At 37.7% G+C, this 26,719-nt stretch overlaps 1 protein-coding gene across 1 annotated transcript in view; it reads right to left on the bottom strand.

Moving 5' to 3' along the window:
* PTPRO (protein tyrosine phosphatase receptor type O) overlaps positions 1-25,675 on the bottom strand; it is a 227,340-nt gene extending 201,665 nt beyond the window's left edge. The window contains 1 exon segment of the mRNA XM_036867273.1: positions 25,350-25,675. Coding sequence (XP_036723168.1) covers positions 25,350-25,424 — 75 coding nt within the window. The 5' untranslated portion in view covers positions 25,425-25,675.
* Positions 25,676-26,719: the final 1,044 nt, after the last annotated feature.

Genomic DNA, 26,719 nt, shown 5'->3' with positions numbered 1-26,719 from the left:
GGGCTTCCCTTCTGGATCTATAGGTCAGAAATCTGGTACGTGTATCACTGGGCTAAAATCAAGTTGTTGGCAGGGCTTCCTTTCTGGATGCTCTAGGAGGAAATCTTTCTGCTCATCCAGGTTGCTGGCAGAATTGAATTCCTTGCAGTTGTAGGACAGAGGCTCTTATTTCTTTGCTGGCTGTCAGATTCCCAGATTCTAGAGTCTAGCTGCACACCTTGGCTTGTGCCCAACTCCCTTCCTCTTCAAAGCCAGCAATGGCAGATTCTCTCTGAGTGCATCCTGAGCTATACGTCTACCTCCTTCTTCCAATTTTATGGATTCATGTGATTAGATTGATCCCAACTGGAATTCCAGGATAATCTCAATATTGTAGGGTCTTTAATCTTAATTACACCTGAAAAGTCTCCTTTGTTGTATAAGGTAACATATTTATAGATTCCAAGTTTAGGGTGTAGACATCTTTGAGGGACCATTATTCTGCCTCTTAAAAGAGGCATATATTTTTAAAAATTTTTATTGGAGTATAGTTGATTTATGTTGTATTAGTTTCTGCTGTACAGCAAAGTGTATCAGTTATACATATAAATATATCCACCCTTTTTCAGATTCTTTTCCCATATAGGTCATTACAGAGTATTGAGAAGAGTTCCCTGTGCTGTACAGTAGGTCCTTATTAGTTATCTATTTTATATATAGTAGTGTGTATTTGTCAATCCCAGTCTCCCAATTTATCCCTCCCCCCCTTATCCCCTGGTAACCATAAGTTTGTTTTCTACATCTGTGACTCTATTTCTGTTTTGTAGATAAGTTTATTCGTACCCTTTCTTTTAGATTCCACATATAAGCAATATCATATGATATTTGTCTTTCTCTGCCTGACTTATTTCACTCAGTATGACAATCTCCAGGTCCATCCACGTGAGCCTAGCATATTTTAAGTGATCAGTAAATAGTATGTTGAGTGACAAAATAAATGTATGCAGATGACAATAGTATTTAGGCCTTTTGGGTATATTAGGCAATTTTATAGGGCCATAGATAAATTAAACAATTCGATATTCTTGTCTGATTTATTTGCTATAACTTTTTAAACAAATTCTGGATATTATGTTTTCTAGATCTTTGCCCTTCATGGAATCATGCAAATGAATTATAACCAAATAGACCAAATGAATTTTTTTACAATCACTGATTTACCATAAATCATAAATGTTGTTAGTAAAGTCTATGTAAAGCCATCAGGAGTCTCTTGCTCATTTCTTCATGACTTATTACAGAGAGATTTATCATTTGTATGAAGTTACTACAAACTCATACTTTTATTCTATAAGTATTAGAGTGTCTATATGTGCCAAGCTTTGTGAAATGTGGTAGATAAAGTGTGGTAAATAAAACACAGTCCCTCCCTTACAAGGGTAACAGAATAATTTAGAGACAGGTAATTAAGTAATTACACCCATAGGAAGTACAGATAGAAAAGAACAGATTTGGGGATACAAAGATAATAAAGGCATATTATACTCCAAGGAAAGCTTTTTCCTCTAAAAGTTAATATTACATCCTGGTCAGGAATACAAACATATTGACAAATATTGCCACTACAATGTAATTAAACCAATGGTAGACATATCTTCAAGTTACAGTGATGCATGAAGGAGGCAGAAATCTATCACATTTGGAATGTGCTTGGGATGGTTTCAAAGAAGAGGAGATCTTAAGTTGTGTCTTGAGGGATAAATAGGACTTTTCCAGATGGACATAGAGGAAGGGAATGGAGAAGAGCTCCGGGGAGAAGTGAAAAACTTAAACACTTCTCCCAGTTCAGAAAGGGAAAGGGTCAGGAATGGTCTGTGGATAAAGGGTCATCTTAGCTGAGACCTGGAAGATGAATATGCACTTGTTGAGTTAAGGGGAGGATGTGGGAAAAAGGAATTTCCCAGGCAGAGAAAATGGCATATACAAAAGCCTGGAAGATGGTAAGAATGAGTATCAATGTTGAGGAACTGGGAAAAGTTCAGAATGACCACAGCATAAAATGTGAGGCTTGGGGAAGAAATGGTACTAGAGGAGTAGTCATAAACCAGGGAGGCTAAGTTTATGAAGGAGCGTGGATTTCCTCCAAAGAACCATGGAAAGCCATTTATGTGTTTTAAATAGGGAGAGGAGATGACAGATTTTCATCTTGTTCAATTCCATTATCCTTTGACTAACTGAATTAGTGGTAGTTCCCCCACCCTCAGGCTGGAACGAATCTATTCATACTACATCAAGACAGTCCTCTTTCATTCATCATCTTATTTCTCTTTTTCTCCACATGCAAGAGAACATGCAGGATTCTTAGGAAAGATTGGCTGATGTTCTTCTAGTATACAAAATCACACCCGAGGGAAGCATTCAACTTGTCTGAGATCAAAATCAGATTAGGTTGAGCTGAGGTTCCCTCAAGCTCTTTCTGTCTCTGGCAAGCTGTGGACAACTTCCTATGACTCTGCATCAGATAGAGAGAGAAGCAAACCTCCACACATAAAAATGATGCAGGTGTACTAGTATCATATCCAAGTTGGGCATGCAATGGGAGAAATAAAATAACACATAAGACAGCACTTAGCAAACTTAAGTAAAAAGGAGATTTGAAATAAAATTCCTGGAGGCAAAGTTCTGTGTGATAGGGTTTGTTTTTAGTGGTAGTACATTTACGACAGCCAATTACTGCTAGATGAGAAGAAAAACTTAGCAGGTACTCAGCCTTGACATTCAGAACATGGATTTGAGGATATGGGCAGTTCATATGCTTGTTGGAGAATACAGAGACACTAAAGCCTAAAAGTCCAAAAGAGAAAAAAAAAAAGAAAAGGAAGCAAAACTTTAGAAGCTAAAATCCAATATATTAAAAAGAAAGATGCCCAGGCACCAGAGAAATAAGACTGATATATTTGTACAAGTTTCTGATTCACACTTTGTTCTTAAAAACTAAATAGGTGGAAGAAGTTTTAAAACTTATGAGGCGGGTTCTAAACTGGAAAACAAAAAGACCCCTTTCCATGTCCTTGTACTTCATGAATTCTCTAGGGCTTCCCTGATATTTATAAAGACAAAAGGAAGACAGAAGGGCCTTGAGAGTCTCTTCACAGGGAGTAACTTTTAAGTATGTAGTTATTCTATAAAATAATTGACACAGGCAATTAAATTTCTTGTCACAAGATATGAACAAGCTGCATACTAGATTCAGGAAGATATTTTCCCTCACACAAAGCTCAAAACTGTGTAGTTACTTTCTGACGCTTTAATGTATATATTCCAACGATTTATGTATGAGAAAAAAAGACAGGAAGAAAGAAGAAAGGACTGTCTCTATATAAAGTGTAGTAGTAATAAAAGTATAGACCAGAGAGGAGAGAGAGAGAGAGATGGGTTAAGAAGAGAAATTGTAGAAAGATAGGATGATGGGAGAACCACTTTAGTCGTCTGTGCCCTAGAATTGTTTAGCGCCCAGTGGAAATCATATCCAATTTCAACCTTGGGAAATGAAGTGGGCAGTGATGAACCTTAAAGCCATGAGAGCTGTAGAATTCCTCCTGAGCAGGGACACTGTATCAAAGCATTCCAGGATTTATCATGAAGGTATGGTGCCATGGAAGTGAGAGGTTGGTATGTTAGGCCATCTGGTGAGATGCAACTTGTCAATCTCCCAGATGGTTTGTGAAAAGAGAGAGACTTGATATTGAACTGAGATCAGCATGTGAAAAGAGCCATGAAATCACAAACTTAAAACACATTTTTTTCTATATAGTAGTTTGAAAATCTCATTAAGGAAATATTATACGAATTTTATATGATCTAAAAGATCACATATAGAAGTTTAAATTTACAATATGCAACCACTTCAACAACATATACCACATTTGCTTTCACCTCTTTTAATAGGTGTTTTATTAATCTTAAGTTACTGAGTTAGGAGGAAGAAATTGATATTATTTTCATTGATTTATTTGTATATATCCAAGTTGTAGAAGACTTCTGTAGAAGGAGGTCTAGTAGAATTTGGTAATCCTTTGGAAAAGCATGCTCTAAAAAGTCAGTGCCATGTTTGTGAAATACATCATATTACTTGAAGGTGATTTTCTCTTTGACCTTAAATTTCCAAATAAATGTATTTTAGAGCCATTCTATTAGGCTTACTGATTATTCTGAAAATAATGTAATCAGCAAGCTTTACACTCACAATATGACATAGTGTCCATGTTCCCATAATTCTGGGGTTTTTAACATTAACAATGTTCAAAAGTGGAAATTTTGAAATGGCGCAAATTTCTTATTATTATTTCCCTTTTTTTTTTTTTCAAGACATCAAGCTTGGTCTCTATATTTACCTTCTATTTTTGTCAGGACATGATAATGATTAGGTAGAGTCACATAAAAATTCTTTATGTTAGAATGTGTTCATAAAAACAATAAAGCTTCTTTTCAAAAATTAAATTATGAATTGTAAAATGTCTACTTATTTTGGACATTTAATATAAAACACAAATACTTCTGAGATAAATAGAGCTTTTAGTAATTTTTAATATCTCAACAACTGAGGAATTTATAAATACCTGAGACAGAGTATCAAATATAAATAAACTTTGACCTTGTATCTATTTTTACATTCACTTAAGACATCAAACTTTTTAAAAGGTCACAGATTGCATTTAACACAGGATTTTTTCTTTCTTTGTAGTTATATTGTCATTTTTTTTTAATCCTCCAGCTTGCTACTAAGCATTTGATTATTTCACTGTCCACTAGTTTCTTCAACTCAACTGGAAAGCAGACAAGGTAAATAAGAGGAAGATCAAATCAGATAAGTAATTTTTGCTACTGTTAATGTGATGGGGATTCAGGGGAGGAGATCCAAGCTTCTGTCTAAATGGAAATCACACATGCTTGAAGAATTAGAGGGACAGGAAGTCCAGAAATCCATTGGCTTACAGCTGACAAGCTCCGAGGGGAAAAACAAAACAAAACAAAAAACACATGCTTGACCCAGTAAGAAAGCCTTAGCTATCAAAGGGATGGAAATTGTTTTCTTTTTTTAAAAAAATTTTTATTGCAGTATAGTTGATTTCCAATGTTGTGTGAATTTCAGGTGTACAGCAAAGTGATTCAGCTATACATAGACATACATCAACTCTTTTTTAGATTCTTTTCCCATATTTTTGAGTGCGTCAGGGAAGGTGTTGGTGTTAGCAGGGGTAGTACCTGGTGGAGTTGGGGGGAGTCTAATAGAGAAGGGTAGGGCCTGGAAGGGCAGAGGTGGTTCCTAGAAGAACTGGGGTTCCATAGCTAATGCCCCACTATATAGTCTGAGAAATGCTGAGTGAGCACTTTGTAGAAAGAAGGCAGATGCCTCATGAGTCTTTTTAATTGGAGTTATTACTGTAGATATGAACCCATTTATACCACAGATGAGTGAAGCCCAAGGAGACAGTGCATACTTAGCACAATATTTAGCATACAATTGTTGCTCTATAAATGTTCATTGAAAGAATGAATGAATTATTGTTGAACATATATGAAAGATGATCAGTGATCGTAGACAGAAACACTGTATGAAGAGAATGCTTGACAATATTATATCATGAAGTTAGGTGAAAAATCACTTTATGGGAATGATCTGATCAGTAGATAAGAGGTAGAGCTGATGTGAAAACATTTTGCCATGAGACATAAACATTTAATAAATTTTATGTGATCAAGCCATGATTACAGGGGACCTAAAGTTAACTTGGGTATGGCAAACTTTACTTTCTAAGAAGAAAAAGAACGAATTGATATTAAAGTATTAATTATAGCCTTTCATGATACACCCTACACACATGGACAGTTATGTATAAATGTGGGAAGGGAAAACACTTCTATACCAGAGCAAATGAAACAGGGGATGCAATTATTTTTTAATAAGGTAATATTTTACATTTAAATTGTGCTTTACAGTTTACAAAGTGCTTTCACAGATTATCTCATTTGGGCTTCACTGTAATCCCAGGAGGTGGAAGTGATTATGATTCTCATTTTTCAGAGAGGTGACATGACTAAGTGATTGTGGGCAAGTTATCTTTTCTTTATGCTGCCTTGTTTTATTGATAACTCTCACATGTTTTTCATCAAATACTTGGTTTTCTCTAACCTGAGGCATATACTACATGTTGTTAAATAGCTATTAAAACTTAGAAAATATGCTCATTCAAAATTTCTTCACAGCCATCTTTGTTTTGCTTCAAAGTGATAGAAATCTACATAGGCAATACACCTTTAATAATAGTACAGCACATTTTGTCATGAGCAGTTTGTTCCTTCAAAAATTATCATGAAACAGATTGAGAGCTAAATATGAAATGCTGAGCTCTCCAGTTAAAGCAGAAACATCATTTCATTCAGATCAGCTCTAGACAGACGAAGCAGAAGAAATGGCTGTACAATTATTCTATTTTTTTTCCAGCCGTTGTAGTATACTTCCCAGCTCAAGTTTCAAACAATTTATGGAGGGGATGGTATGGCATAGTTGGCTTGGCTAATAACTTTCTCAGCAGGACATATTCTAGAGGGGTAGTAATCATATTCTGGGACCCTCCTTCTACAGAAGCAGAGTCATTTTTATAGCGTTCATATACAGGGTTTAGTATCTCATGAACAAACGCAAAAATTTTTGTAAAAGAAAAATAACATACCCTTGGGCAAATGAAGTAAGCTCCTTAAAATTATGTTAACAGTTAATGTTGTTCTTCCATATCTTTTTTCAGATACTCTAGTAAGTTAAATAAAAAGTAGAGAAAAACAAACAAAACTCTTATCTTTAGGTATGCCTTTTCTTTGCAAAACTAATTTCACGGAACAGTCAGATATGTAATAATGGGCCTCTTGGGGAGGTAATTTTTTATTCGACTTGACGTGCAAGTTATGAGTAATTAATTATGTCTTCTGTTTACACTTTGTCAGATAAGAGTATTAAACAGAAGAGCTGAGAGGAACACAGAACACGGCCATTAATCTGTTTAATTTGCAAATCTAATGCAATCAAAAGGAAGACATTAGTGTTAAAATTGTTTTTGTCCAGGTGGTATCTTTCACGGAGGGAAAAGCCTGTCTGAGGTGTAAATGTCACATAAAGCAGCAAGTCACACAATCCCATGCAGGCTTCTAAAGCCAGGGCAAAAAATTTTCCCTCGTGGTTATAGCATTGGCTCTGAAAGCTCTGGATGTACAAAAACTGAACCCCGGGCTCCCCACATCAGCACATTCCACGCCTTTCAGCTCTGTGCAATTATCTAACAAAGCTCCGACGCCACAGATGCATTAAACTGAAGAAGGTGATAAACAACGGCATAAACCTGACACTTGTGAATTGCAGGAGTCCTCTGACAGTCAGCAGGCCTTGGTCTAGGAACATGTGACTCACAGACTGATTGACAGAAAGGAGAAACTGCAGGAAAAATTTTGGATGACCAGGAATCAGTTGTCTCCAGGACTACCCCATACCCCACTTCTCTCCAGATGGCAGTCCCCACCAAGGACTTAGAGACTGATTCAGTCACCCGTGTCTCAGGATATTTCTAGAGGAAGAAGAAGAGGCAGAAGTTGTAAGCTAGTGAGTGGGGAAATAAAAGTCATGCCAGAGTCTTCACACAAAACAGTAATGGGACAGTGTGCAAAGGTTCTATGGTCAAATGAAGGTTTCATTCTTAACTGCTTCGGTACCTCTCTGAAACTCAGTTTCCCCGTCACTGAAGTAGCGATAACGATGTTATCACTAGGCCCTCTGAACAGCGGCCATCCAGTAAATGAATTTAATTTACAAAAATTTAATTACAAAAATTAATGATTGTCAGTGATTGTCAGTATCTTCACCATCATTCTCAGTAAGGCAGTGAGGTTTGGAAGAACTTCTGATTTGTGCCCAATATATTTATATTGGTTGTTTCCTTTGGGGCATTCCTTATATACAAATGTGGCACTATTGGTAATTCATTGATTGCTGAGTTGGCAGGCTGTTTATTTACATAACAGAGGTTTAGATCTTTAGTTTTGGCTAGCAAAATGTAATTTTAACTCGTAGTTTTAAATAAAATATAAAACTGTAGAAGAAATTTTACATGTATGGGGTAATATACATGTGAATAATAATCACTATAATAAACGTGGCAATTTTTAAGTCACACATGGCGGATATAAATTTGAAAGTATGCTGACAGCTACAACTTGTCTCTGAAAAAAAATCCTTTTATTTTCCATTTATCTTTAAGAGTGCATACAGATTAATGCATAAACAACATGATCCAGGGAAGTTTAAGTCTAGGGACTAATTTACTGAACTACCCAAGCAACAGAGGATTATTTTATCTAATTAAGACAGAGCACACGTATTTAGAATTAAGCATTTTGCATTTAACAGCAAATTCAGAATTATAAAAGCAATTAAAGCTAAAATGAGGTATGATCATTTTTTTTTCCTGCACACCACTGCTGAGCTAAAGCTCATTTTAATGTTTGCCTTTGCAGCACTATTGAACAGAAGGTTGTGAATAGAAGTTCATGGCTGGGCAAAACCACTCGCTTCCAACTCGAATCCATTCTCCCTGCTTTTATTCAACCTTCTTAAACAGGACTTCTATTTTCTCGCATTCCTACTTTTGTTCCTCTGTTTCTCCCATCTGGAATGTTTTCTTTAAACTAGTCTGTCTATCTGAATCGCAACAGATAAGGTTCAGATCAAAATTTGTCTTCCTTCGTGAAACCGGTGCTCCCTCAAGCCTAAGTGCGTTCTCCTTTATCTGAAGGGAAAGGCACTTGACTGGATACAGTTGTCTATCTCATTCCTTTGGAAGTTAGTATATTACTACTTCAGGCTTCTCTTACAGTAGGAAGTCGTATATATATAGCCCTTTTACATATAACATGTTTATGTTATTTTCCCTTACCTTACAGACTTCCTAAGGGCATAACTTTGTTTTACACTCTTAAAAATGATGAATACAGCACTTTCCTTATACGTCCAGTTTAATACATGTTTGACGATTCATTGGTTGAAATACTTAAATATCTCCTATTCACCTTCATATATCCTCCATCCATCTCCCCTGTTTTACTCAAGCCGCCTAAGCTCCTCTTATCACTTTCTATTTCATTCTAATTTATTTATATTATTTCCAGATATGGTATTTAATAATTGCTAAAAGAATGGAAGAATGACATTACTTCATCAATCAAAGTATTTTGTCCTAACTTCCCCAAATGGTAATTTCCATGACTCCATTTTTAACTGATTCTCTGAAGAGTTATGAAAATGTTAACATTGGTGGTATGGGAATTATGAATGGGAATGCCTTAATATCTGGTCCTTTCCAGAATTCAATAGATAAATCTCATAAGAACATAGTTCAATAGGCAGTCTTTCTCATAATGCATTTGAGTTTGCAGCTAATAGTTTTATTGAGGTCCTTGTGTATTTTCCTGATTTTTTTTTTCACATTTGCTTAGATAGCCTTACTTTCCCTTGCAAGTATAATTATTGTCTTTCAGAGACAGTCCTCATCAGAAAGAGGCTATATCTGTCAGTTAGTCAGTTAAAATACTTAGCAGAGGGCCAGGCACACACACACCAAAAAAAGAGAGAAGAAGATAAAACAAACTAAATAAAGTTATTTTAACCTTTCTCTTTGAGAAAATTATAGATTTATAGGAGGTTGCAAAGAAATGTACAGGCAGGTCCCATGCAACCTTCACCCTGCCTCTTTCAATGTTGATATTTTGCATATCAAAATAAGAAAATCCCAAACAAGGAAATATCCAAAGTATGAAATTGACATTGGTCCAATCTGTAAAATTTACTGAGATTCCACAAGTGATTATGCACTCATCTGTGTGTGTGCATATGTAGATCTACACACTTCGATCACAAGTATAACTTCATGTGAGTACCACAACCATCAAGATACACAACTGTTCCATTATCACAAGGCTCCCTCATGCTACCCCTTCACAGACAGGTACACTTTCTCCTCTACCCCATGTAATCCCTAATCTTTGGTGACCACGAATTTGTTCTCCATTTCCATAATTTTGTTGTTTCTAGGATATTTTATAAATGGAATTAGATAGTATGAAACGTTTTGAGATTGGCTTTTTTCACTCAGCACAATTTTCTTGTGGTTCGTTCAAGTTGCTGTGTGTTTCAATAATTTATTCCTTTTCGTTGCTGAGTAATAATATCACATGGTACAGAAACACCACTGTTTGTTTAACCATTCACCTATTGAAGGGCATTTTGGTTATTTTCAGTGTTTGGTTAGTACAAAGCTACTATAAACATTCCTGCACAAGCTTTAGTTTTTTGCTGAAGATAATTACAATTCCTCTTATACAGCCAACTCATCTTGTTTAGAGCAGAAGTTTTCAGAGATGGATGACATGGGTGAGGAGCTAGTGATTCCATACTGCATCAAATATGTTTGTTAGTATTTTCAGGAAGGAGTAACCATCTGTCCTGGTTTTCCCAGAACAGGCCGATTTATGTCTGCTGTCCTGGCATAATGATCCCTTCAGTCTTGGAAGTGCCCCAGTTGGTATGATAAATTATATAATCACTCTGATTCAGATTTCTTTTTTTTACTGAAGATAAAAAAATAGTTGATTAGAAGATATAGAAGATACAGTTGATTTATAATGTTGTGTTAGTTTCAGGTGTACAAGATTCAGATTTCTTAAAGATTCCAAGCATTGCTATGCCTGCTTGGCTATGATAGAATTGCATTTTTGTAGATTGCTGTTTTGTAATCTCTCCGAGTATCAGTGGAGTGATTCTAGAGTATGAGAAATGAGATAGTCTTTGTGCAATGAAAGATAGTCTTGCTGAAGTCTCTACTTTTCCACCGCCTCCTTTTCTGTTAGAAAACTTTCCTTCCTATGTTTCAGTTTTATGGTTGGGGACAGCTTCCAGGCTCATGACTTAGCTCCTGTGTCTTAGCTCATGTCATAGCTCCACAACTGGAGAGGAGAGTATTCTTTCCCACTGTTGCCAGTTTGGAAGTAATTGCAGGGATGGATTCTGATAGGTTTGACTTAGATCACATGCCAATCTCAAAGACACTGGTCAGGTACAGTCCCCAAATGGGCTTAGCTTAGGTCAGGGTTCACCCCTTGACTGATCACTGCCCAGAGTATTAAGGTCAAGTAGGATCCTTTCCAACCATAAGGATTAAAAAGGAGTTTTCCTCAAAGGATGGCAGGTGTTGGAGAAGATGGCAGATTTGACCATTGGAGGAATGGTGATCTGGGCAGTCACTATAATTTGTGTCTTCAGTGAAGAGGTCAGCACACTAGCAAATGACACACAGCTAGAAGAGCACAGCCAAAATTCAATCCTGTATCTTTTTGACTACAGAGCCTATATTCTTAAGTTTTATTATGCATTATATTTAGCTGTGGAGAAATGGAAAATAAATGCCTGTCAATATAGCCTCTGAAGTTTTTCTATGTGACTAATTCTGAAGTAATCACACTAATGGGAAGCACACACATAGGTGATGATCCCCAACATTTCATGGTCATAATCAATGTCTATGATCATCCATGTCCTTCACTGGTGAAAGTACAATTGGGAATTGAATATAATTGAACCTCAGACCCCTGGCTTAATTCCTAAATTGAAGAGGACTGAAAATGCTCAGGTCCTGAAAAAATTATCATAATACATTTAAGTGAAAAGAGCATGCTAAAATAGTGGGACAATTTGATAGTTTTTTTTTTCTTTTTTTTTTTTTACATACCCACTCCAGTACAAAGACATAGGAAAAAAATTTGGAATGATATGTCCCCCAGATGGTAGTTATTTGAGAACTGAATATGTAGGAATGGCTACTTTCTTCCTTTTCTGCCTGTTGTATTTTATATATTTTCCACAGTGAACATGTATTAGTTTTCAAATTTTTAATCCATTATAAAATTCTTATGTTTGGTGATACACGCCTGATTCAGACTTACTTTGAGATTTCAAATTAAGAAATCCCTACTTCAGAACCACAAGAAACCACATGGTGAAAAGGCTAATTGGAGGCCTCAACATAGCAACAAGAATTTCAACAGAAAGAGTCTCATTAGGTTTCCAATTAGCCTTCAAAAAATAAGTAAAAAGATGTGGCAACAGGAAAGAACCTGGAGCACCTCTAAAGGGGGGCTGACTTTCAGCAGATTTAACAGTTTTACCTAATTAAAAAGAAGCACATAAGCTAAGTTTTCAAGATTAAGTCCATAGTACTTAATTCTAAGTTGTTGCAATCATTTTAACACAGTTTTGATAATACCAGAATCTTCATGTTAAAAATCCCAAGTACCTATCCATTTTGAATGAGACCTATATTTATTTCTGAAAGACTAATTAAAAAGTATAATTTAGGGGAAACTGTAGAAGAAAGTCCCCATAATGATGCAAAATAAACTTGGCCACATCCCATCACTATCTTTATATGTAAATAACCCTATAATAGCCTAGCTTTTTCTAAAATCCTTTAAGGGAGGACCAAATGACTCACTGTTTAATAATACATTACAGACATTATACAATTCCCTTGGCTTTTTATTATTCACCTTATTAATCAACTTAACATTCAGAAACTTTAGAAGTCAATTTTTCTTCCTAGATAAAATCTAGGAATTTTAAGTACATCCAAGTAATAAGGTATTTCTTATGGTAATGCTGTTGGCCCTTATTGTAAAAATGATGGTTATACTTTGTGGAATTTGTCAAGAACACTCTCATTTTTAGAATTACACTTTAGTTTTCAGCACAACATCAAAATAAATCGACATCCCAAAGCAATATTACTGGAATATCTATTTTCTGGACCACCAACTTGACTTAAATAGGAAATTCCTGGTTTATCTGAGACAAAGAATGATGTATGGCAATTAGCCTAATTCTGATGCACCACACAGAGAGAGAAAGAGACTCATATAAATGTGCTCTTGGAGATTTCCAGAAATTTTGTTTTGATACTAAAAAAAGAAGATTGTTAAACTTGAAAATAATAATTTATTAATTGCAGAATTGTTAATATTATTTTTATACTCTTTAGGTGCACTTCTCCTTATTATACATTCAGGGAGGGGAAAACCTCTTTTTGGCCATTTATGTGAGTGTACAAATAATCTGATCACAATTTTTCGTGTATTTTTGACTCTAGAGGAGATATTGATTTATCAACAAACAAAAAGAAAATTAAAGTCATAGAGAAAAAAATTACAACTAACTCAAACTTCCACACTTTACCAATACAGTAGTAGACTATGGATATAAATTAGTATATTACAAGACAATGTAATACCTTTCAATTCTCTAACGAAATAGTGTAAGTAATAGTATTTGTTTCATGCATACATTTTTGTATTTTAGTCATTTGAAAATCTTGACAGTCCAGGCTTTTGGTGTATATATACTAACATTTTAATGACTACAACACTAATTTAATCAGCCTGTTTAACTGTCTGTCCATGTTTGGATAATAAAATACTTATTATCTAGTATTCAATTGAGTATGAAAATTATCATTTGTTTCTGTATAAAATTACCTACTGGAATCTTAAACTAGAAAGGACATTCATTGTCTGAAATCCATTAAAAAAATTTCTATGAGGTACCAATATGCATTTAAAAAAAGAAAAAAATATCATTTTAAGGAACAAAGGGACTCATAAGTTTTAATGATTGAAGAAAAATAACAATGATCATCTGAGCTTCAGTCATGTGAGTTTCTGGAAACGCCTTTAGAGGTCTAGATCCAATCTGAGTATATTAATATACATTGTCAGGGAAAAATAAAGAAAAAACGTTATGTAAAAAATTATTTTTATTTTTGATATTCTCAAATTGTAGAGCCAAGAAAAGAACACATTTTTAGATTTGAAAAACCCCAAAACTACTTTGTTTACAAGTTAAAGTAAATTTTATGCACAGTCAATGAATAAAATAGAGAATAAGTGATCAAAAAATCTGTTTTTATTTCATTACAGATGAGAATTTGCCACACGGGGAACCCATCCATTGCTTGAGCACACATCATTTACCAGTGGTTGATTCTGACAATACAATAGCAAGAAAAAAAAAATGTGTGAGGAACCTTATCTTGATGTCTAAAAGACTTTATTTTCACTTGTGGTAATAAATCCTTTGCTACTTCCACAAGACCAATAAAACAGCATCTCCAGATTATCTCTCCGTTCTGACTACACTCCCTCAGCACTGCCTGCCCGATGGACCCTCTCTCCTAGTTCATCTCACTGTGCATTGGCTTCATTCCCTGAACTTGCAAGCTTGCAACCTGTTTTTCCTCTGTCTCGAGTCTGTCCCATAAGTCCTGTTTGACCTTTCTCACCCTATGTATTCATTCAATATTCATTTATTCAACAAATATTTACTGAGCATCTACCCTGGGCCGGGCACTCTTCCAACAGCTGGGGATACAGCAGTGAACAAAAAGGATAAAGACGTTGCTTTCACGGAACCTACAAGCATTCCAATAGAGGAGTTAAGTAATAATAAAGAGCTAATATAATGTCATGTAGTGAGTGATACCTTCTCTAAAGAAAATAAACCTGGGTAAAACTGGTAAAATTTGAGTGATGGGTTGATTTTTAGATTGGCTGTTCAGGAAAGACATTTTAAGGAACCACCCTTTGTGCAGAGATTGGCACTCTCAGCCCCTTACCACGGTTCATCACAGAACACCTTTGGGAAGAACGAGAATCATCTTCTACCCAACTGGCTATTGTGGCCATGAAAGAGAAGAAAGGACAACAGCCAGAAATCTTGGACTGGTGTAAATAGCTTAAAGCAGTATGATAGAGGGTTGAGGACAGGACAGAGAGATGACAAGCTTCTCACATTTTATCTTTATAACCTGTCAAGTCTGTTGGCAAGCAGTTCTTCAGAACATGCAAGAAAGCAGGAGCAGTCACAACCTAGTGCCATACTAAAATGAAACAGAGATAGAAGTAATGTGTGAAAGATACAACCAGAAATAGTTCATCTCAACAGCAAACCAAACCAAACAACAAAATGACTGTCCAAAAGTGGAACAGCTGCCTCTCAGCTGATAGTAATTTCACCATTTATGACCAATTGGCAATAATATTAGAGGCAAGATCTAAGTACTAGCTTAAGTATTGAACTAGACAATCTTTGAAAAGTATAGTTTTATGATTCAATGAAATACACTGAACAAAATACGTTGTTCTCTTAAGTCATATATTAAGACAATCATATTTAAAAATAGTGTTAAAATTAATTTTCTATCTTTTTTTTATCAGTCAAAAGCCAAAGAAATTTTTGTATGTACAGTTACAAAACCCAGAGTTAGTGCAACCCATAAAATAAGGAAAATATACACATTTTTTTCTTCCAAGAGAGTTGAACATCAGTCCTTGAAAAGAAAGTTGGGAATAGTTGCTCTCCTTCATGCAAATTCTTCAGATTCTGAGATTTAGACTATGATTGATCTTACTGGTATGTTTCCCCTATCACTAAAGTTACTTTTCTCATTAAGGATAGAGAGAGATAAAGAGAAGAAGTATCCAGTGTACAAATATAGATATTGTTTCTTAAGGTGTATTCACTATTCCCATGAATCATTTTTAGAAAAAAATTCTGCGCTCAAACTTGGGAAATGCTACACACTGTATCTGCCTACTGGAAGCACAATGCATAGTAACATAGTGAAGGTTCTAAGAAATCCTGGTACAAAAAATAATAATAAATGTATTGATACTAGTTTAAACAAAGTTAAACAGATTACTTCCCAAATTCATGTCAGCATAGAAGTGTTTATTTTTAATAATATCTGTTAACATTTTAAGTCTCTAATGTTCCATGGAGGACACTTGGGAAGATGCTGCTCTAGACACATTTTTTATTTTTTAAATTTATTTTTATTTATTTATTTATTTTTGGCTGTGTTGGGTCTTCGTTTCTGTGCTAGGGCTTTCTCTAGTTGTGGCAAGTGGGGGCCACTCTTCATCGCGGTGCGCAGGCCTCTCACTGTCGCGGCCTCTCTTGTTGCGGAGCACAGCCTCCAGACGCGCAGGCTCAGTAGTTGTGGCTCACGGGCCCAGTTGCTCCGCGGCATGTGGGATCTTCCCAGACCAGGGCTCGAACCCGTGTCCCCTGCACCGGCAGGCGGACTCTCAACCACTGCACCACCAGGGAAGCCCATAGACACATTTTTAATTGTTCTTCTTCTTTGATTTTTGCTTTGGGCTATTTTTACTGTCTTCTTTCTTTCTTTCTTTCTCTTTTTCTTTTTGGACACAACACTTATTGAGTGCTTACTGTACTCTAGGCACTGTTTAAAATATGTTATGGTCATTATCTCATTTATTCCTGACAATAATCCTCTGAGATAAATATAGCCAATCACCATTGGGACCCCAGAGAGGTGAAATAATTTCCCCCATATCCTGCTGTTGGTAAAAGGCACAGTCCAGAGAGCTGAGATAGAAATCATGTCTCTCTGACCCAATGATGCCTAGCCTTTTAATAAAAGGCCAGTTCTCAACTCTTCTACTCCCAGAAGCATACCACCCTTCCCAAGCTCTGAGAGACCAACAGCCTACTTATTTCCCAATCCAAAGATTTTTCAGACTTTAGCTTATAGTATCTCTCCATTGCATTTGATGCAGTTTGCCAATCCCTCTCACTTGAAATTTCCTAGACCTTGGGTTTCCTTGATTCTTGTACCTCTCTGGCTGTTCTTTCTTCATCTTCTAAGGCTCCTTATTAAATGTTTGTGCTCCTCAGGCCCCACCCTGGCCCATTGCTCTTCTCTCCTTTGCCCTCTGCTGGGACATCCCCATTCACATCTCCAGGTCTGCCCTCTCCCCTAGACATCAGACTCATATCTAAGTACCTGCTTTTTTTAGGCACTTCGAATTCAAAAGATCCTCCACTAACCTCATCATGTACTACAGCAGTGGAGGTCCCAGCAGGACACTCAGGGGAAATTCTATGGAGTTTAATCAAGAGACTGATAATTAAGGTGTGGAGCAGGAGTAGTGATACTAAACAGGGGTGATAAAGTACCCAGGGATGAGCAGCAGTGAGAAGCTATTACCCTAAAGAGACCAGGGGAGGAAGCTGCTTCTGGAACTTGGCCAGAACTTGGCCTTGAAAGAGGAGCTGACTACGGGATTGAAAGAGGGGATGAAGCCATTGCCTATCAGGGTCCAGCCAGCGTGGACTCCCACCAGGAATCTTCTGTTGGTGCCTCCTATTAGTCAAACCCACTGCTGGCCAAAGGGCAAGGGATCCTGAAGAAGCAGTCTTTACAGGGAAGCTCCCTGGCACTGAGGGTGGAGAGGAGGTAAGCTGATCGGGAGGAGAATGGACACCACCAGTACACTTGGTATCTTAAAACTGCAACATCTTAGGCAAAGGTGTCAGTTACTTGGAAATTACCTTGGACTCCTCTTTCCCCAGTTTCCCACACCTAACCAGTCTTGTCAATCTAGCTATTTTGAACACTGTCTCTCTTCCTTTAGCCCCTTTCCCATCACCCTAGTGTCAAGGTTTATCATCTCTTCATTGGACAATTGCAATAATCTCCAAGCAGTTTACCTGCTTCCAGGCCTGGTACACCTTTGGGATAGCCTTTCTTACAGCCAAAAGCTCTATCTAAAATGCAAATCTTACTCCATTAAGCCTTGATTAAACCCTTTAAATAATCTTCTTCACCTAGAGAATAAAGACTCTACTTTCTGGCACAGCTTATAGGTGCCTCCCTGAACTAACTTCTATCCCTTCATTACCTTTTGTATAAATTTGTATTTTCCTAAACACTACCATGCTTTTCACACCATTGGGTCTTTATTCATGCAGTTTTTTCTGCCTGTATGCCCATATTTTTTAACCTACCTCTTATCAGCTCAGGTGTCATCTTTTAAGAAGTCATCTCTCAAACCCTGAGATATAGTTAAATGTCTTTCCTCTAGCATATTACCATGTTTTCCTCTATCAAACAAACAAAACAGAACAAAACCTGACCACATTTTAATGACATTTTCTTTTTCTATGTTTATTTTCCCATTATGTCATTAGTGAGGATTCAACTGCCTGATATCCTTTCGTCTACCTACAACATCTAGTACAATTCCTGGCACACAATAGATGCTCAATAAATGTTTGATTAACTGAATGCAACTGAGCTATGTATCATTATCCTAGAATCGAAAAGACAGACTTAGTATTGAGGAAGAAAAGTAACTTCTTAATGTGGTCATTCTGGCTTTGGGGAAAGACTGGTCAGCCAGAAAAGTTTTGGCTCTTTCAAGGTTTCCAAAGTTTAGGATGCCCTTCCAAGGAAACGAAAAGACAAGGACAGAGTAACTGGAAGTTAAAGCCAGGGTAAAGGGCAAGAATGCTAGAGTTAATTAAAATAGAATCTTGATTCAGAAAGTGAGGTACAAGGGGTAAGGAACCAGACCTCAGAAAAGACCAAATACACAAAGGGACTCTCTGGAATTCTCTAACATCTGGCTTGTACATTCCAACCACAAGCTTCTGTGGGTGAAACTAAGACGGAATCACAAACTGGATCAGTACACAGAGCCGTAGCTGGTCTCTGGTATAAGTTAAGGGTAAAGAGAAAAAGGGACAAAAATTCCTCTGTAGTGAATTTGATCAATAGGAGGGTCAGGGCTTCCCTGGTGGTGCAGTGGTTGAGAATCCGCCTGCCAATGCAGGGGACACGGGTTCGAGCCCTGGTCTGGGAAGATCCCACATGCCGCAGAGCAACTGGGCCCGTGAGCCACAACTACTGAGCCTGCGCGTCTGGAGCCTGTGCTCCGCAACAAGAGAGGCCACGATAGTGAGAGGCCCGCGCACCGCGATGAAGAGTGGCCCCTGCTCGCCACAACTAGAGAAAGCCCTCGCACAGAAACGAAGACCCAATGCAGCCAAAAATAAATAAATTAATTAAAAAAAAAAAAATAGGAGGGTCATAATGAAGGATTAGGATTAAAGACCTGTTAGAAGCCTGATGATATTTTCTCAAACATAAATCATCTATTAAAAAATGTAGGTGGGAAGAAAAAGAAAAAAATAACAAACATCTCAGTTATCTAAAAAACAGTTAAATGAGATGATATTAAACAAGAGAAACATTCATCTTTTAAATCACATATACATTAGTATTACAAAAAATAATTCCGATTTTATACCTCTACATTGTAGATAAATTGCATCCCTATTATTTTCATTTGCTAATAAACGTACAAAAACTACCAGGTTCATTTGGTTTTAATATGCTTTATGATAGGAACAGTCTTGTTAGAAAAATGAACTGCACAGCGTTCCTATTTAGGAAGAGTGGAAAACCAAACAAATGAAGAGTATTCAAGAAGGAAACACATTTATTTGCATATAGATAGAAGGATGGCAATATATTTGTTTTCATCAAACTTTTTTCATGTGATTCCCTAATTTTCCCTATATTCATTTTCTTACTGAAATTACCATGCATATTTATAGTTTGTAACACAACTCTTGAACTCAGAGTCCTATTTTCAATCCTGATTCTCTGTTTCTGAAAGATTTTTCCAAGCATTTATCATTTCTCTCTCTTTCATCTCAATTTCCTGACAAAAAGGAAGGGAAAGACTGTTTTTATCAAGAAACCTCTACAACGTTGTTTCAAACATCCTCTTTTTTCTTTGGTGGTTTTAATATATTCAGAACTAAGAGGAGTTGGCCTTTTAGGTAACTAGAATGCCTAGGGAAAGGCAACATGTTTCGCTGGAGAATGAGATTCTGAATGAATGAGTTGAGGATGATTTTCTGACACAGGGATAAGATATGGTTCTACTTATGGAAATAAATTTGAAGGTACTTTGTTCAGAGGAAAAAAAATAACAAAACTAAGGATCAGCACTCTGGAGACTTAGAACAGGCTTAAGAAAGGACAAGCTCACTAATCAGGAGAAATTAGTGACCACAGATTACATGAGAGGTGTTTAAGAAGATTATTCACCTATTCTTCTGAAAGGTTGGTAGAAGCAATATGGAACCTGCTGGAGCCAATAGCACCAGGAGAGAAGAGGACAAGAGACTTTGTGTTCTGTCTCCAGTTTCATCCTACCCCATTCACTCTTTTGCTCATTCTACTGAATGGAGCCATATTAATATGGCACCATTAATATGGTGCCATATTAACCTTGGTTTAGCCCCTCAAATCAATGACACAAGTGAACAAGGAGGTCTCTCACATATGAGCTGATACCAATGGGTCTCTAGGGGCACCACAGAAGAGTTCTTTACAGCATTGGTTTATGCCCCTGGATTGAACACTACCATAGATATAACAAGACCAGGGTGTGGCAAAGGCTTCATCTCTTAAAAGCAAAGTTATGGCAAAAAATTAGAAGGATTTCTATAGAAGAATGCAGAAATCTTTGTCAGTTCTAGTTGGTAGTGGTCACAGAAGAAGGTTAACATGGAAGAGGAAGCAAGAATATTACCTGCATATCTGGGTATTGGCCGAAGTTGTAGGTCACATAAAGAGGTAAGGAAAGCCATTTCCTCTAGTATTTCAACTCAGACTTTTAATTGATGACAGTAAATAGCAGTTGAGGTAACGCTGGAGCAATCCAGAGTACTATTTTTGGGGGAAAATAACATATTGGTATTTTGATTTATGATTTTAATAAGTTCTTAATATAAGGGATGGGTAATATTTTATTTTTTTGGTGTAATGATTGCATTGTAATCATAATGATTTAATTCACACAATGATAATTTCCTCATATTTTCCTTAAAGATGAGTTCACAAGTCAATATTATGATATTTTAACACTTCTCAGTCAGAAAATATTTATATAATGATGAAAATGTGAATCTGTCTATTAAGCTTCTATGATATGCCTAACAGCACATACTAGGCCCAATGGAAGACAAAAATTTACAATAGACATGCATTTATTTCAAAAATATTTACAATGTATTTGGAGTAGTTAAATGAACACGATGCTTTCTAGTAGAGCCCATCATTGTACTGGGGCTATGCTTCTGAAAATACAACACCACTGGAAGTGTGTACCTGAAGGCACTAAATTAGGAAGGAAATGAGAAAGAAATATCTGTGGTCACAGCTGTTAAGCATTCTATTGTGCCATGCTGCTACCAATCACATGGCTTATATAGGTGCACCAACTGTATCCAGCAGCAAAGATCCTTTGCAAACCCTCAAGATTCAAGTTGGAATTATACTTATAAGACCCAGGAGTCAATGTGCTTATAAGTTTAAATACCTCCAAGTTGGATATTTAGATGCTAGAAATACCACTACATTTAAAAATAAAGTACAACTCATATTGTTTTAATTATTTATGCATACAGACGCATGCTTTCTTATGGGCCAAGATGAGAAAGAGGTAAGTGCGAATTTTCTATGCTTCCATGCAGTATCAATCTTTCATATAACAAAGAAGAAAAGAAAACAGATGTTCACATTGGGAAGGATTATCACTCAATCCCCTGCAGGAGACCAGCCCAGTGAACCTTCTCCAACTTACTAGGGATGTCACGTATAAAAGGGTTTCTCTAATAGGCTGGCAACAACACTTGTCAAGGAAGTCAACTGACAAAGGAGTTAATGGCAGCAAACTTCACTGAGAGGAGGAGGGTCTAAGCTGCTTCAGAAAGATGAAAAGGTTATGGTTCATCTGCCGACATTGTATAATATAGAATGTGCATGTAAAACCTCCAGAAGGAAAGTGAAGATTCTTGTGTGTGTGTGTGTGTGTGTGTGTGTGTGTGTGTGTGTGTGAGAGAGAGAGAGAGACAGAGAGAGAGAGGTGCAGGGAGAGACATGGGGGTGGCGGTGGAGAGAAAGGCTGAGAAAATAAGGAAGAAAAAGAAAAAGAGAGAGGGGTCACAGGGAAGTGGAGAAAGGCAGATAAAACTTGGAAAGTGGGTATTTCTCCCGAATAAAAGTACTATGGTCAACATGGTAACACTCATGCTTTATAGAATTAAACATAAACCTCTTTCAGAACATGTAATTGAGGCCCTTTCAAATTTAATGTTCCCTGATTATGTATCAGGTAAGAGCAGAAATGGAAGGAAATTTAGAGAGGAGGTTCAGAAGGAAAGAAGGATTCTGGCCAAACCTATGAGTTTAGGGAAACCTTCCAGTTGACTACTAATGAGCACCATTTCAGGGAAGGCAGAATCTAAATTCCTATGATGTCATATTCTACAACTTGCCTCTTTGTTGACAAAATACTGATGTCGAGTGAACTGATATAGGAAGTAATTTTCAAGGAGAGGTGTAGTAAAGATAGGATGGGTGAGAGAAGTTACATTGTTTTTACTAGAATTATGGGAAGACGTATGAGAGGGAAAATCTAAATGGAGTAGTATTTATCTGGTGATTAAATAAATAATAAATAAATAATACTCCAATAAATACTACTCGATTTACATTCATATGTGGGTAGAAGACTTTGAGATTGGTAGGCTCCCAGTATACTTGATAACAGAGTACTTTTGTTTTCTGTTTTTAGAAATAGAAATATACCACCAATATTGATATGAAAGTAGAAATTTTCATAACCAACATTGTGCTTATGAAACATCAATTAGGCAGCTATTAGCTTCATAACATAAAGTGGATGATTTAAACAATTGGCGATGACTGATTAAATGTGCCCATCATTAAGCCATGGTTAGGGAACAATGCACGAAGGCTTCCTTAGCCAGGCACCTTGAGGCTACCTCAGTGAAACTGGTTATAGCCAATCTTACAGATTCAGAATTTCAGACTTTCCCACCACTTATGTCCAGCTGCTTGTTTCTGATTTGTGGAAAAGATAAAACTACAAATCAAGCCTCATGTTTGAGTTTCTCTAACTTTATGGCTTTAAGGGATTTTCACTCTCATGTGGAGGGTACTTCATACAGAGTAGTGAAAGATTGTCTGACATAATGAGAACTACAGAGATTTGGGGGGAGGGCTGGGGAAACGGTTTCTTTCTGACTCAGCACAGATAGACCTTTTTAGATTTTATCACTGATATTCAATCGACAACTTGGTATTTAATAATGGAATGTTATGTTTCTATCACCACCTGCACATTAAGTCTGTTTTACTGACACTTATTCAGGATCTCGAATGCAAAAGCATCTCCAAATTATGGAAAGATTATACTATGAACCCAATTTACCATGTAATATACTATTTCCAAAATGTAAATGCATTACTCTATGTGCCCAGTTTACCACTTTGAACATCTCTTGTCAACTGTAACAAAATAAGTGAATGAAATAGCATGTGTGAAATACCTGGAAGACTGACTGGCATATGGTGGGCATTCAGTGTACATACATGAAGGCAATATATATATATATATATATATATATATATATATATATATATATATATATATATATATATATTTCTTTTGGTATACTTTATATCCAGTTGACATAAAACATTGCATTTACATAAAATAAAGAGTAAAAACTTGCTTTACAAAATTACTTGTCTCATTACCATATTTATTAAAAGACAAGCTTTATTAATGTATTTACTGTGTGATGCAGTTTACCATAATTGACACTAAACTGCAAATGTGCAGGAAGACACCTATTATGTAGAACAGGGTGAACATCTATTACAGTCTATGCTATTACTGACTGCAATTTCTCAGTCTGATATCAAGTTTTGATTAGACCTTTTGCTACAAATTTTTACATTTTTTATGGCACTCTACCCATACTCCCGAACCCATCATTTGACCATTTCTGAAATTCTCACTCATTATGAAGATTTCAAACAGAAACCTGAAGTAGTGCCAAAGGTTGGGTTTGGATCAGATGTCATATGTGTTAAGTCCTAGCTGTTACATAGTAAAATGTGTGGTTGTTCAATTTCTCACTTTGCGTTCATGACAAGTGTTGCATAGACATATAGTTATGACAGAATATGACAAATAGAAAAATTAATAGAAAACTTCATAGTTTGTGTATGTTCATAAAACGTACACATTTGTGGTGTCTGCTTAAAGAGCAACCTCTTAGAGTGAAAATATATGACCGAGCTTATTATTTATCAGATTTTAAATAATATTATTGTTGATAGCTTCAGAAAATGTAAAAATATATTAAATACAATTTAGAATCGTATTTAGGCACTCTGTTGCTGGTTCTCCCGGAAACTGTTTTTCCTATTTTCCACTAAGATAATGAAAATATGGAATATTTAAAACTGATGCTGTTCTCAATCCGTTGGCTCTGTTCCACTATCTCCTTGTCAGACATTCACGATTAAGGGTGCATATGAGCAAGAAGTGACTCTTTGATAAGAAAACATTTGCATCCTTTAATGTTTCGTCCATTTCTAAGGTAGATATCACTGTGGTGCTGAAAGGATAGCTCCCGGTCACCTGTCGACGTACTTGAGTTTGCTTTGCCGGAAGAAGGACTAAGAACTAAAGTAGACACACGGAAGACACGAGTGATAGACAATTACCTCATAACTTCATAACACTTCTCCAAAGACATCTAGCTTAAATTTCTTTAAAACAATTTTATGCACCGTATAGTTGTCAAAGTAGGGGTATTTTTTTTTAACCAGTCCTTGTCTTGTCTTTTTTTCTCAGAGTAAAACCCTGAAGCAGGACATTCCAAAGAAGACACGAAAAAGTTAATTATACAGATGTCTGCCGTTGAAATTTAGAGGTAGCATCCTCTGTAAATATAGCGGGGGAAAGTCTAGACTTTGTAAAGGGTATTCTCAGGTTGGAGACGAGGACTTGGGGAGAGGCGTCCTCTCCAGGCTCAAGCTGACATTCCTTAGTCAAAGAAAACCATGTTCACGTCCCAGCCCCGGCAGCCCATTTGAGGCCAGGGAGCTCGGCCCCCGGTGTATAATTCCAGCAGAAGGTAAATTAAGACAAAGCCTCCGCTCACTCCGTTGGGGGAGGCAGAAAAGGTTAAGCAGCCCTGGGGTGCAGTAGCGACCAGAAGGGAAAGCGATCTCATTTCGTCTGAGCAAGCACCATCCAACAAGCCCACCTTTGATGTACGTGCCGGCGGCGGTGCAAGAGCACAAAGGGGGAAAGCCGGAGGCAGCAAACTTCCCTCTCCTTCCACCCCATCCCTGAAGCCCGCGGAGAGCACGTAAACGCGAGGACAACAAAGCGTGCGCCCAGGCGGCACCGCTGGCGCTGCCAGCAGCCCGGCCATCGCGACCCGGGGCGCGCCGCTCCCCCCGCGGCGGAGCGAGGGCGCCGGAGCGCGGCGGCTGGGGGAGGGGGTCCCCTACCTTGAGCAGCACAAAGAGCCAGAGCAGAGGCAGCAGGCGGCGGCCGCCGCGCGTGCTCGCGGGCAGGTGCCCCATCGCGGCGTGGACGGGGACCCGGCGGGACGGTGGCGCCGGCTGGCTCCCCCGGCGGCTCACAATGGCGAACGGGGGCTGCAGCCTCAGACCTTGGGCGCCGAGGCTGCTCCCGGCGGGCGCATGCTGCCTGTGCAGTGCCCCCCGCGCCAGCTCCCTTTCGCTTTCTGCTCCCTGGGTCCTCTAGGAACGTGCCAGGTGCTGCTGTTCTTCAACAGCTAAGGATGGAGAGGGTGGGGATTGGAGTGGGCGAGGCTCCGCCGCCGCCGCCGCCGCGGCTGCCGCGCGGTGAGCGGGAGGCGGGGGCCCTGCGCCCAGCCCTCCGCGGTCGTCTGGCAGCAGAGATACTCTCACTGTGGGCTGCGGACTCATAAAAGTGACAGCAGCTTCCCAAGCCCCACTCCAGGCTCCGCCCCAACCTCTTCCACAGTCCCTGGGACGCAGAGTTCTGTGGGGCTACCCTGACTCGCCTTCAGCAACTCAGGAACCAAATACCCCGGTCCCTTCCCAGTCTTCCTGCATTTGCTCTCAGTGAAAGTAACACTTGGAGGGAAGTGGTGGTTGTGATTGTAGTGATGGAGTTCAGTGTGTGTGTGTGTGTGTGTGTGTGTGTGTGTGATGGGGAGGGTAATCCCTCCCATTTCCACTCTCTTCATCCCATTTAAACACTCTCATTCTCTCTGTCCCACGCTCACCCAGGAGGAAATAGCACAAGTATATATTTTTTCTGTTTGAGGTCAGAAGTTTTGTAAATTTTAAGGGCTGTCCTTTGACACCTGAGTGGAATATAGAAGGAGGTTGGCTCACATTATATTACACATATTTATAAACACATAAACATTTATATACTTTTAAAAATGTTTAATTATTAAAGAAACTGTCAAACTTTCCCAGAGTGGTTATGCCATTTTACATTCCCACCATTCCCACCGGCAAAGTATGAGTAGGGGGAGGGGAAAGAGAGGGTGTGTAATTTAAAAGTGGTAATGTTAGAGATCTTTGTGGTGATGAAACAGTTCTGTATCTTGAATGTGTTGGTGGTTACACAAATCTACCCAGATGATAAAATTGCACAGAAACATATATACACACACACACACACACACACACACGAGTGCATGTAAACCTGGTGAAATCTGAATAAGGTCTGTGAACTGTACCAAGGTCAGTTTCCTGGTTTTAATACCTACTGTAGTTATGTAAGATGTTACCTCTGGAAGAAACTGGGTGAAGGTACATGGGACCATACTGTACATTTTTTCTTATTGAGCTATAATTGACATATGACATTATATTAG

Source organism: Balaenoptera musculus, chromosome 10 (genome assembly GCF_009873245.2).
Source record: "Balaenoptera musculus isolate JJ_BM4_2016_0621 chromosome 10, mBalMus1.pri.v3, whole genome shotgun sequence".
Lineage (NCBI taxonomy): Eukaryota > Metazoa > Chordata > Mammalia > Artiodactyla > Balaenopteridae > Balaenoptera > Balaenoptera musculus.
The sequence above is the reverse complement of the archived record's forward strand: the minus strand, read 5'-3'. Positions and strand labels throughout refer to the sequence as shown.